At 37.8% G+C, this 12,642-nt stretch overlaps 1 protein-coding gene across 1 annotated transcript in view; it reads left to right on the forward strand.

Annotated features, from left to right (window-relative positions):
- Positions 1-10,139, forward strand: part of NAA25 (N-alpha-acetyltransferase 25, NatB auxiliary subunit) — a 78,252-nt gene extending 68,113 nt beyond the window's left edge. Inside the window, exons 23-24 of the mRNA XM_041729126.1 lie at positions 1,273-1,419; positions 7,239-10,139. Of these exons, the coding sequence (XP_041585060.1) occupies positions 1,273-1,419; positions 7,239-7,361 (270 nt within the window). The 3' untranslated portion in view covers positions 7,362-10,139. The remainder of the gene's footprint in view (positions 1-1,272; positions 1,420-7,238) is intronic.
- Positions 10,140-12,642: the final 2,503 nt, after the last annotated feature.

Genomic DNA, 12,642 nt, shown 5'->3' on the forward strand with positions numbered 1-12,642 from the left:
TTTAAAAATATATATATTTTAAAGTAATCTCTACACCCAAGGTGAGGCTTGAACTCATGACCCCAAGATCAAGAGTTTCATGCTCTACTGACTGAGCCAGCCAGGTGCCCCTATTTTATATTTTCAAATGTCTACCTAGTTGTCTCAGTACCATTCATCCACTGGAAACCGTTGAGTTTTTTTTTCTTTTTTACTTTTAAATTTTTCATATTTTCAACGTTTTATTTAAATTCAAATAATTAACATAATGTATTATTTGTTTCAGAGGTTGCAGTCCATGATTCATCAATCTTATACAACACCCAGTGCTCATTACATTACATGCCCTCCTTAATGTCCATTACCTAGTTTCTTTTTTAAGATTTATTCATTCATTCATTCATTCATTCATTTATTTATGATAGACACACAGATTGAGGCAGAGGGAGAAACAGGCTCCATGCTGGGAGCCCGATGCAGGACTTGATCCTGGGACTCCAGAATCCTGCCCTGGGCCAAAGGCAGGCGCCAAACTGCTGAGCCACCCAGGGATCCCCTGTCCATTACCTAGTTATCCCATCCTCCTACCCACCCTCTCCACTTCCAGCAACCCTCAGTTTATATCCTATGATTGAGAATCTCTTGTGATTTGTCTCCCTCCCTGATATTGTCTTGTTTTATTTTTGAAAACCATTGTTTTGAGATGGCACCCTTAAATTCCCTTATATTCTTTGGTTTATTTATCTTGGAACTTGTTTCCTTTCACTTTTTATCAGTTCACTTCTATACCAGTACTGTCTGGGTTTTATGTAACTTTATAATATACTCTAATATATATCAGGGCAAGTCCCCTTAACTATTGTTTTTCAGATTTTTTGTAACTGTTGTCCATTATTTTTTCTTTTGGAACTTAGAAAACTCTATTTCTGTTATTAACATTAGAGGAAATCTCAAAAATACATAGAGAAGTGAAATTTTGGTTTGTCTCATATGTAGTGTTCCAGAAGATTCTGAGCCTGAAGTTGAGTAAATAGGATATTTCCATCTATAGTTCCTCAGTGAATAAACCTCATTTAAAAAAATGCTTGTCATTGTTGCTGAGTTTGCATCATTTGGTGGCAGTTAAATTTACCTTGGTTTGAGAGACTTTCATAATATCTAAAACTGTATCCATCTCGGTTACTATTAATACCATTAAGTAATACTATGGTAAGAGGTTAATATAGCTTTTGAGATGTAAGCAAAGGAAATATGTTTGATAATCTTTCATCTTTTTAAAAATCTTTTTTCTAGCCACCTGTCTTCACCAGTTTCCAGGACTATGTTACTGGGCTTCAGACTTTAATTTCCAACGTTGTGGATCATATTAAAGGGCTTGAAACACATCTAATTGCACTTAAACTTGAAGAACTTATTTTAGAAGATACTTCTCTCTCACTGGTAAGAGACTGCAGGCAACCAGCAATAAGTTATTTGTAGATATTCAAATGTTCTTTTCTTTATCACAAGGATGAATTTCAATTCATTATTTGCTCCTTCTAGGACTTGTGATTGGAAGGTGCCTCGTAGCAGTGTTTTGTTGTGTAATTGGTGGTGGTTGGTTCCCCTCCCCCTTCATTTCTCCCCTCTCTCCATACCTCCTTTCTATACATTTGGGGTGTTTCTTTTAGTATGAAAACTGATGATTAATTAACGAGGAGTACAATTAGAACTGTCCCTGTTTTGAGTACAAGAGGAAACCAGCCATACTCTTGAGATCCACGGACAATCTCCTTGAGTGAGAAGTTACCTCCTACCGGGTTGGTTTATTTCTTTGCCACCCCAGCAGTTATCACCTGAAAAAGAGATGCTGGACATCATAAATAATTATGTCAGTAGTAATTAGGCTAGAGAGTAAGCCAGTCAAAAAAGGGAAGGAGCCAAGCATGGAATCAAAGGTACTACTCATCAGACTTCTGGTAATTACTTTAGGCTAGTTTCTTACAATTTTGGTAGCAAAATCCTTGTAAAGTCTTGCCTTTAAGATGTGTATTCTTAAAAAACATTAAGTAAACTTTCAGTCTGAAATGATTGAAAATTTAATGGTGTCAGAGGAGTTAACATTCACTGACCTAGTTGCTCTAGTGATGAAACTCCAGTTGTGAGGGAGTGCTCCCTTGAGTAGTTCATCTGGCCCCAGCCTCTGCTAGTGAGGGAGCTCATTCACTAATGACAGCAGCTATCATCCCTAGCCTCAGACCTTCCCAGGGAAGGAAGTTTGGGTTTAAAAGATTATAAGCCCCTCTTTTGTAAAGCTTCAACTTTTCAACTTGGAGCTATAAATGAGGCGGAGCTATAAACAAGAGGCTTACTATGGGAAGGGGCTCAGAGCCTTTAATAATAACATTTCCAAAGACTGGTTAAAGAAAGCAGATGTGTTCAGAGGTGAAACTAGAAGTTTGGTTGTAGGCAGTTAAGCTGTATATTCAGCTGCTTTCCTGTATACATTAGAATGAATATAGACTTCAATGGTGAGTAGGACTAATTGATGGGTTAATTCTTTAGTATTTTTGTCTTAAATATTTGTTTAGTTTTCCTTTTTTCAAGCTTTACAGTGTTTTGAAAAGTAAAATAATCTTGTAAAAAAAATGAGATTGAATAAAGACTATATAGTGAAATGTCTTCTTCCCTTTCTAACCCATTCCCTAATTCCATTTCCAAGAAGGAACCATTGTTGTTGATAGTTTCTTGTGCAGTCTTCCTGAGTTCGATAACCCAAGCTAAAAGCATATGATGTTTGTTTCCTTACCTTTTGCTTTTAAACAAAAATGATAGCATACTATACACATTGGGGTTTTTTTTGTACTAAGTGTCTAGATTATTAGGTGAGTACTTCTGTACTTTCTTTTTTTTTAAGTTTTTATTTATTTATTCATCAGAGACAGAGAGCGAGAGAGAGAGGCAGAGACATAGGCAGAGGGAGAAGCAGCTCCCCATAGGGAGTCCGACGCAGGACTCTATCCCTGGCCCCTGGGATCATGACCTGAGCTGAAGGCAGACGCTCAGCCACTCAGGCATCCCTTTTTAAAAATTTCTTATTTTCTAAGATTTTATTTATTTATTAGAGGGCACAAGTGGGGGTAGGGGCAGAGGGAGTGAGAGAGGGAGAGGCAGACTTCCTGCTGAGCAAGGAGCTCAGTGTGGGGCTTGATCCCAGGACCCTGAGATCATGATCTGAGCTGAATTCAGACACTTAACCAACTGAGCCACCTTATTTCTTAACTGTTGTATAGTGTTTCACTATTTCTTTATACGCAAAATGTATGCTTAAGAAAATTAGAAAGTAGAGAATAGCACCTCTCTTTTCTTAGCCCCAAATAAGTCCCAGTCTCATCATCCAGAACTATCCTCACCTCTTTCTCTTCTGTATTCCTGTAACACATCTGTATCTGCCAGTAGCCTTTATGACTTCTGGGCACTTGGGTGCCCAGTAAAAGCCTAGTAATTGAATCCTTGAGAAACAGGTATATCCTAACTAGGATTTTTGCCTTCTGCCTCTCACTTGGACACACTCTGAAAGAAGAGATACTTGATAGTCTGTTTGGAACACTTTTACAGTGCTCGCTTCGGCAGCACATACTAAAAATTGGAACACTTTTACATATAGAGAAATCTGATAGTTAGTGGTAGGTTTTGAGCTGTTTGACTTCTTATTTTTTAGGCCAAACCCAAACTTATTCTCTACTCCAAACTCTCAGCTCTTTCCCAAATACTATAGAACAAGAAAAACTCAAAATTATACTATTTGCTTAAAAAAAATCTTAAGGGGGATCCCTGGGTGGCGCAGCGGTTTGGCGCCTGCCTTTGGCCCAGGGCGCGATCCTGGAGACCCGGGATCGAATCCCACGTCGGGCTCCCGGTGCATGGAGCCTGCTTCTCCCTCTGCCTGTGTCTCTGCCTCTCTCTCTCTCACTGTGTGCCTATCATAAATAAATAAAAATTAAAAAAATATATATATTTAAAAAAAAAAAATCTTAAGGGATCCCTGGGTGGCACAGCGGTTTGGCGCCTGCGTTTGGCCCAGGGCACAATCCTGGAGACCTGGGATCGAATCCCATGTCGGGCTCCCGGTGTATGGAGCCTGCTTCTCCCTCTGCCTGTGTCTCTGCCTCTCTCTCTCTCTCTCTCTGTGACTATCATAAATAAATAAAAATTAAAAAAAAAATCTTAAAAGATCACAAATTTGGATGAATGTCACATTGCTTCATATGATTGGGCTTTGCTGGATATCTTTGAGATTTTTAATAAGTAGATAGATATAAATTTATTGAGCTTGCTATTGTTGGATAAATGCTCATAGAAATACAGTGGTTGAAAGACCTGGCTATAACTCTGAAAAATAGAATGGAGTTTCCTCAGAGAGTTGAAAATAGAGCTACCCTATGACCCAGCAATTTGCACTACTAGGGATTTGCCCCAAAGATACAAATGTAATGATCCAAAGGAGCACTTGCACCCTAATGTTTATAGCAGCAGTGTCTACAATAGCCAAACTATGGAAAGAGCCCAGATGTCTGTCAACAGATGAATGGATAAAGGTGGTGTGGTATATGTATACAGTGGAATACTACTCAGCCATCAGAAAGTGAAATCTTGCCATTTGCAATGATGTGGATGTAACTATTACGCTAAGTGAAATAAGTCAGAAAGACAAATACCATGGTCTCACTCATACGTAGAATTTAAGGAATAAAACAGGATCATTGGAGAAGAGAAAGAAATATAAAACAAGACAAAATCAGAGAGGGAGATAAACCATAAGAGACTTTTTTATCATAGGACACAAACTGAGGGTGGCTAGAGGGGAAGGAGGTTGGGGGACGGGTAACTGGGTGATGGACATTAAGGAGGGCATTACGTGATGTAATGAGCACTGGGTGTTATATAAGGCTGATGAATCACTGACCTCTACCTCTGAAATTAATAATACATTATATGTTAATTTAAAAAAAAGACCTGGCCAAAAAAAAAAAAAAGACTTGGCTTTAGATGCATACAAATTAATTTGGAGGTAAGATAGAGGCACAAAAACTGAACGAGTCTGAGAAGTCTTACCGGAGAGGTTACATTTAAGGATCAGTAAGCGTTCAGTAGGTAGACCAGAATGGATGAAAGGATATCAAAGCAGAAAGAGGCAGAAGAGTGAATTGTGTGGAGGCACCTGAGTCAGTCGGCAGAGCTAGAGCACATGGTATATGGGAAGGACTGTCCAAGACAAAGATGACGGGCACAGTAGCCCACAAAGCTGTTGCCAGTTGTGTGGTGGTAGTTAAAAGATCTGTCTGCCTTCTGATGTAAGAAATAAGATTTTTCATTTTGAGTATTCATTCAAAAGGTTATCTTTAAGTTTGGGCTACTTTAAATTTTTTAAGCCTTGACTCTGTCCTTATCTTTGTTTTGTTTTGTTTTTTAAGATTTATTTGAGAGCATGGACGTGTGTACAAGTGGGGGGAGGGACAGAAAGAGAGAGAATCTCTCCCTGCCTAGCATAGGGCCCAAGGGGGTGGCAGTGGCTCTATTTCACAATCCTGAGATCATGACTTGAGCCAAGACCAAGAGTGGATGCTCAGCTGACTGAGCCACCCAGGCACCCCTGTTCTCATATTTTGACCTTGGGAAAGTCATTTAACCTCTGTGCTTCAACTTCTTTATCTGAAAAATAGAAATCATAATACCTATTTTATAGGATTATAGTGAGGATTACAAAAAACAATAATGGCATTTTATTACCTATTTTTATTGAAGTCATAATACCTATAATATACTGAGCAGCACCAGCCACCAAATGTAGGATCCATATAGTGCTGGCTATTCGTATTTTGAGGGGAAAAATTTTTTTTTCTTCAATTCAGTTGCCACTAGGTTTACTTCTTTTTTCTTTCCTTCCTTTCTTTCTAAACTTCAAACTATGCATAAACCCTCTGAACTACCACATCCCAATCCTTTTTCCTCTTCCCAGGGGCTGTCCACTAAAACTGGTTATGTGCCAAGACCTTTTTAATGTAACCTTATAATGTACTCTAATAACTGTTAGGCTTTTGTAAGTAAATGATACATTCTATTTTATTCTGAAACTTGGCTTTTTTTTCACTTAACCTCATATTCAAGAGATTTGTTTAGGCTAGCACATATATGCCAGTCTTGTTCTTTTAAACAACCGTATGGTATTCAAAATATGAATGCATCATAGGCATTGGACTTTTTAGGTTGTTTATATACATTTACTACAGGACTGAATGAAATGTATTTTACATGCCTTCTCGTCTTATGCACATGTGTATTTCCAAGGTTGTTTAGGTCTCAAGGTATGTTTATCTGGTTTCTTCAGGGCTTTGCAGTACCAACTTCATGTAACCTTAGCCAGTTCTCAGCCAACCTCCTTTCTCTGTTTGAACATTCCATCCTTTTGTTTTTTGTAGTCTCTACCACAATTCAAGTGTGTAGCACATATTTGAGTAGGTCTAGGAAAGCTTTATTCTTTTTTTAGCTCTTTATTCTCTGGAACCCATGGACTTTGTCAATATAGAAGGAGACCTATCAATATTATAACTAGAAAAGTTGGCAAAGGTAAATTTGATGCCTTTATATGTGTCTGTGATAATGTTCAAATTAATAATAAATTTCTACTTTTGTTTTCTGATGAAATAATGAGAAATATTAATTTTTCCATTTTGTACAGCTAACAAAGTAGTGATTTTATATCCAAACTACTTAGTAATCATTTTCTACCTTTTTTTCTGGATAAAAGTTAATCAGAAATACCAGTTTTTTGATTTTGTGTAACTTAAAAACAATACTGATTAAAGACTTCAAAGAATAATGATGCTAAAGCAGGGAGCCTGTTTCTCCCTCTGCCTATGTCTCTGCATCTCTCTGTGTCTCTCATGAATAAATAAATAAAATCTTAAAAAAAAAAAAAGGATAATTGTAGTTTTAACTTCCACAAGAAGAACTATAATCTAGGGGAGTGCTTTCATTTTTTTTTTTTAAACAACTTTATTTTTTTTATTTATGATAGGCACACAGTGAGAGAGAGAGAGGCAGAGACATAGGTAGAGGGAGAAGCAGCCTCCATGCACCGGGAGCCTGACACGGGATTCGATCCTGGGTCTCCAGGATAGCGCCCTGGGCCAAAGGCAGGCGCTAAACGCTGCGCCACCCAGGGATCCCCTAGGAGAGTGCTTTCAGATCAAGACCACTAATTACTGTCTCCTTTGTAGGAAGAGAGAAAATTTTCAAAGACTGTGCAAGGGAAGGTGCAGAGCAGTTATCTACACTCACTTCTGGAAATTGGAGAGCTGCTGAAAAAAAGACTGGAGACCACAAAGAAACTAAAAATTTAAGGAAGTGTGAATCACAGGCACCGATGACTTTATGGCAGAAAATGACATCATCTTCCCAGGCAGAAGCTACATCTGGTTGACCATCATTTTAATCCAGAACTTCCTCATAAAATGCATGAAGGACTTTGATTGTGAATTAATTTTTTAGGTATTAAATGTATACAATTGATTAAATTATTGTATATAAACCAGAAGCAGGACCCTCATCTGGGTTTGACCACTTTTTATACATGTTCATATGCATATGGCAGCCACAAGAGAACCCCACTTTTCTTCTTTCCTCCCATCACCAGAAACATCTGGTGGGTAGGGGGGTCCTATAAAAGCAGCAATAGAAATTAAGCATAAAGCATTGACCTCAGAGCAGCTGAATGGCCCTACCATTATTGCAGTAGGTGTTTGGTCTGGTCCTTGAGCCTTAGGAAGCAGAAAGCAGAAGTATAGGGGGACCATGACTAGCAGCAGGCCCTTTTTCCACATTAGTTTAGTTTTGAGGCTTCCTCAGCTGCTTGGCTCCCACAGAACCCAAACCAGGTTCCCAAAGGGCCTCAGATGAAATTTGGCATAAATAAGCACCTGTCACTGAAGAGTGCCACTGAGATGACCACAGGCTCGGTAGCCAAGAAATCCCCATCCTAGCTCCTGTGAGTTAAATCACAGATAGGCTTATGTTAACTTACAGGCATATGGAGGGGAAAGCAGTGCAGACCACTTACGAGCCTGCTGAGGACTAGCTTGCTGTCTTTCATCCATCTTTGGGAGAGATGGGAATCACTGTTTTAAAGAAGAGAGGTGTATATAATTTATGCAGGCAAATCTAATACCAATGTCATTGGTTTTGTGATTATATATATATATATATATATATGCTTTTACATATATATTTTTCAGGCATATATATGTGTGTGTGTGTATATATATATATATATATATGCTTGAAAATAAAGATGTAATACTTTAGTGTTTTTTAAGTGGGGGGGGTGGGGAGGAAGGAAGGAATGTATATTATGGAATTAACCTAGGTTTTAAGTTTTAGGCTGGCAAAAGAAATGTTATCCATTGGGTTTGACATTGTCTACTTTCTTCAAACTTGAGAATTACACCAGGATGGTGTTTACATTGTTCCTACATTGTACCTGTAGCTCCCCAAGACTGTAGCTTCAGAGGTTGGTCTGACAGAAAAGATAAACATTGCTCTTGAAAATACTATACAGTTTATACAATTGCTTTGATAACTTTTTGCATTTGAATCTGTGCTTCTATTTTTGGTCTTTGTTACTCAAATACCATTAAAGTTAGTAATTCTTTAAGAACAAAGACATGAGTTTGATAAGGAAATTCAGACATCGGGTTGATTGGTCTTGAAAGACCTTACAGGTCCTTTCCTACTCACTTCTCCAGTGAAAATGTGATACTTTTTCTTTTAAAAAGCAAAACAAAAGAGAGCTTGGAAAATCTCTGTATGCAAAATAACTGCATTTTGTTCCCTCATCGTGACTTTCTTAGATTCACAATTTGATAGGGTGATTAATAACTGTTTAAACTTCCAAGGAAATTTTTAAGGAAATTACATTATCTGTTCAAAATAAGACTTACTGGAAATCCTAGTCCATCAAGTAATTTCAAGAAGTTATTTTTTGGCATAAGTTGGTATCCACAGCCATCATACCCCATCTCAAAAAGAAGAACTGCCTTGAACAAGATGAATTAAAAACTCTAATTGATTCCAAATTTAATTTAATGACAACATATCATAATTTCGTAAAACTATTGCCTATTTAGATGGGACTTGGTGTGTGTATGAGAGTGGGGGTATGTGTGTATGGCATATGTTCTTGAAATGATGTTTCTTTGAATATCCAGAATTACTGTACATAGAAATAGAAATGCTCTATGAAACAAGTCTTCAACTGACCATGGTCAATCTAGCATATGTGTGCTCAGTGAGCTGGCTTTGGTCCTCAGGGACAGTGCTTGACTCCAGTGGTCTACCTAACTAGTCTTTTGCCTAGGGGCACCTGGGACCTCTACTGGTGTTAGTGACAAATAATGTTACGTCGAGGTTATGCTTCCTTTGTTATTTGCTGACTTTCCTACTAAATGTAGCATTTCAATTAGATCCAACCGCTTACATTTTGGGATAATGTAAAAAATGAAATTATGCAGAAATGGCCAATATCTTTTATTGATCTGTTCTTTTGGAAACTGTTATGCACTATAAATTGTGTACAGTTTAAATATATATTCATATATACACACACACACACACACACACACACACACACATATATATATATATATATATATTCTTACGGGAGTAAAAAGCACCCTCCAGCAATTGTATGTCATTGGTATTTGAAGAGAATTCCCAAATAACCCGTTGCTGCTGCTGCTGCTGTTTTTGGTTTGTGTGGGTTTTTTTGTTGTGTTTGTTTTTGTGTGGTAAATTGATATTTAAAAAAAAAAAAAGGAAAGAAAAAACACGACTACTGTTTACAGACTGAAAAATTACTGCTTTTTATACTACTGAGATCCTAAGTTAAGACTCTCCAAAGCAAACATTTGGTTTAAATCATTTATCTGATGTGGATAAAGCATAGAGAAATTTTTAGTGTTCTTCACATAATGGAAAATGTACAAATGCCTAGCTGTGTTGCCCATCAATTTTGTATATTTTCATAATTTTAATTGTTCAAAATTGCATTATATTTTGCAATCACTATGTTCAACCTGGATTTGTCTTTCATTTAAACTTTTAATATAAAAAGGGGTTTCAATGTATCTATGGCCTTGTTATTGAAACTCTTCCTACTCATTTAAGGTCATTTATTAATATGGGAAGTATATGTTCTCCCTTCAGAACTAAGTGAGGCATACATATCCAATTAAACTGGATGGGTTTAATTTATATAAATACTTCCATTTTAAGTTGGCATTTCTGCCTGGGTCATTTCTGTTTGGATTCCTAGAAGCCACAACGTTTTAAATAATGTAATTCATCTCAATTTTGTACTGTTATATTCCTTGGCAAAATTGTAGTATTTGTGAATTTAAAACTTTTATTTCAAGGCCACTAGTCTTTTCATTTAAAAGTAGTACCCCACATGCCAGCATTCATGAATTTCAACATCTATATATTGGGTACTTCTCTATCACATGCCAAATTCCACTTTAGGCTCTGCTGATACAAATGGTAAATGAGAACACACATCCTAGGTGGTGGTCCAGGTGGGGTAGGAGTTGAGAAAAATAAACCTAGTTTATTTATAAGTCCTGGAGGTAAGTCAGGATGATGATAACCAGGTCCCACGAATAGTGCCATCTGACCTGACTGATGGAAAGTCAGCAACGGAGAAAGGAATCCCTGTGCATAGGCCCCAAGGCAGGAACTACTGAGCTTGTTCCAATTGATTGACAAAGGGCTCAAGCAGCTGGGCTTGAAGTGGAAAGGGGGAAGGATGTTGGGGGGTAAGGCTGGGGGTTTGTCAGATGTCAGAGCAATGACAATGGCTACTTCGTAGTTAGGGAAGTTACTAGAAGATTTCGGGCAGGCTGATGACATGGTTTATTCAAGTACTTAGGGCCCACAGGCTAAGATCAAAAGTTGACTCACTGACAGTACAGTGGAAAGAGGAGCTTTCTGTCCTGAAATATTGTTTCCTATCTGTCCTGATTAAATGCCCTTGTCTGGGCCCTGAGGAATGTCTTAAAATTTTTGCCTGCTACTCCATCCCAATATTCTCTGTCATTTTTACGAAAAGTGGGGTACTTGGGTATACTTCACCACTTTTTTTTTTTTTTTTTTTTTTTGAGCACAGGCACATACTCAGAGCAGAGAGAGGGAGAGACTCCCAAGCTGACTCCCTGCTGAGTGTGGAGCCCAGATGTGAGGCTCAGTCCTACGACCTTGAGATTACAACCTGTGCTGAAATCTGAGTCCACAGCTCAACCAGCTGCACCATTCAGGTGTGCCCCCTCACTGCCATTTTTAACCTTCCCCAAAAGGTGGGCTCAGGTTTATACTTTTTCTTCCATTTTTAGATGCTGTCACTACCTTGATGCAGACATGTATTTCATAGTAACAAGTGGAATGTAAGCAACCAGGAGCCAAATGATTATAAAAATTATTTGTGGGGTACCTACAGCAATTTGTGCTGTCAAAGCACAGCTTTCTTTGCAACTTCCTACTTCCATGTATCCCAGTAAAAGTGGGTCCCTGACAATGTGCTATTTCACATAGGAGAAAAGCTATTGCAGGCAAGGCTACTACCTAAGACTACATAGTGAGGTAAGGGTTAGGGAAGATTCAAACTCTTAAGTATTGGTGAAGTGAGCTGAAATCTCGACCACCCCTAACCCACTATCTCACATTCTTGGTAGTTTTGATGGCTACGTTCAAATTGCCAGATTCTGTCTTGGTGCTTTATTGAACAATCAATTTTTCCAGATGCAATTCTGATGCCAACTTTTTTGGTGACACCAAATGCCAAGGATTATTTGAGATAACTTACAAGTTCCTCAGAATGAGGTTCTTCGTGTTGGATCCAAGGTCTCATTTGCTTCAGGTTATCTGTAAATTCCCTAGAAATTGTCTATATTTGTTTGATTTTGGGAAGCCAGTCCATAGCCCTCATTATGGTCTGATTAGCAACATTTGAGCCATGATATTTAATTAGAGGAAGAAGAGGGAAGGAATCCATTTGCTCTGTCAGGGAAGATTTAATTTTATGTGGCATATGCAAATCACTTAAAAACTCTATAGAGTTTTGAGGGCTCATCTTTAATGAAAAATATCTGATATAAAGAGCCTCTGATAGGATAATCTAGCCCTGCCCAATGGCTCTTCAAGTCAAGACCCTAAGGCTTATAAATAGTCTGGATTCATCCAATGAAGTACCCCTTGATGTGCTGCCACCTTTCCTTTAACAACTGGTAGGACTGCTGCATTCAGGGACTGTGGATGTGTTTAAAGTTCTTTCCCTGTCATTTGGCTTCTTTATTTCCCATTAAGACAGTGAATACTTAGATACTTGGAAGTGAACCTGTTTTAGACAAATGAGAAAAAAATCTAGAACAGCTAAATCAAGTTTATCACTGAGAAACATCCAGAAAGATCTCCCCAAATTTTCAATTAGAATGAAAAAAAGAGTAGGTGAAATATTGAAATATATATACAGTTACATCCTTTTCTCAAATGCTGAGTATCTACACGAGCTACTGGCAAGTGTTTAGGTCTGAACATTTTGTTCAGATTTTATTTATTTTTATTTATTTATTTTTA

This window comes from Vulpes lagopus, chromosome 14, assembly GCF_018345385.1.
Source record: "Vulpes lagopus strain Blue_001 chromosome 14, ASM1834538v1, whole genome shotgun sequence".
Taxonomy (NCBI): domain Eukaryota; kingdom Metazoa; phylum Chordata; class Mammalia; order Carnivora; family Canidae; genus Vulpes; species Vulpes lagopus.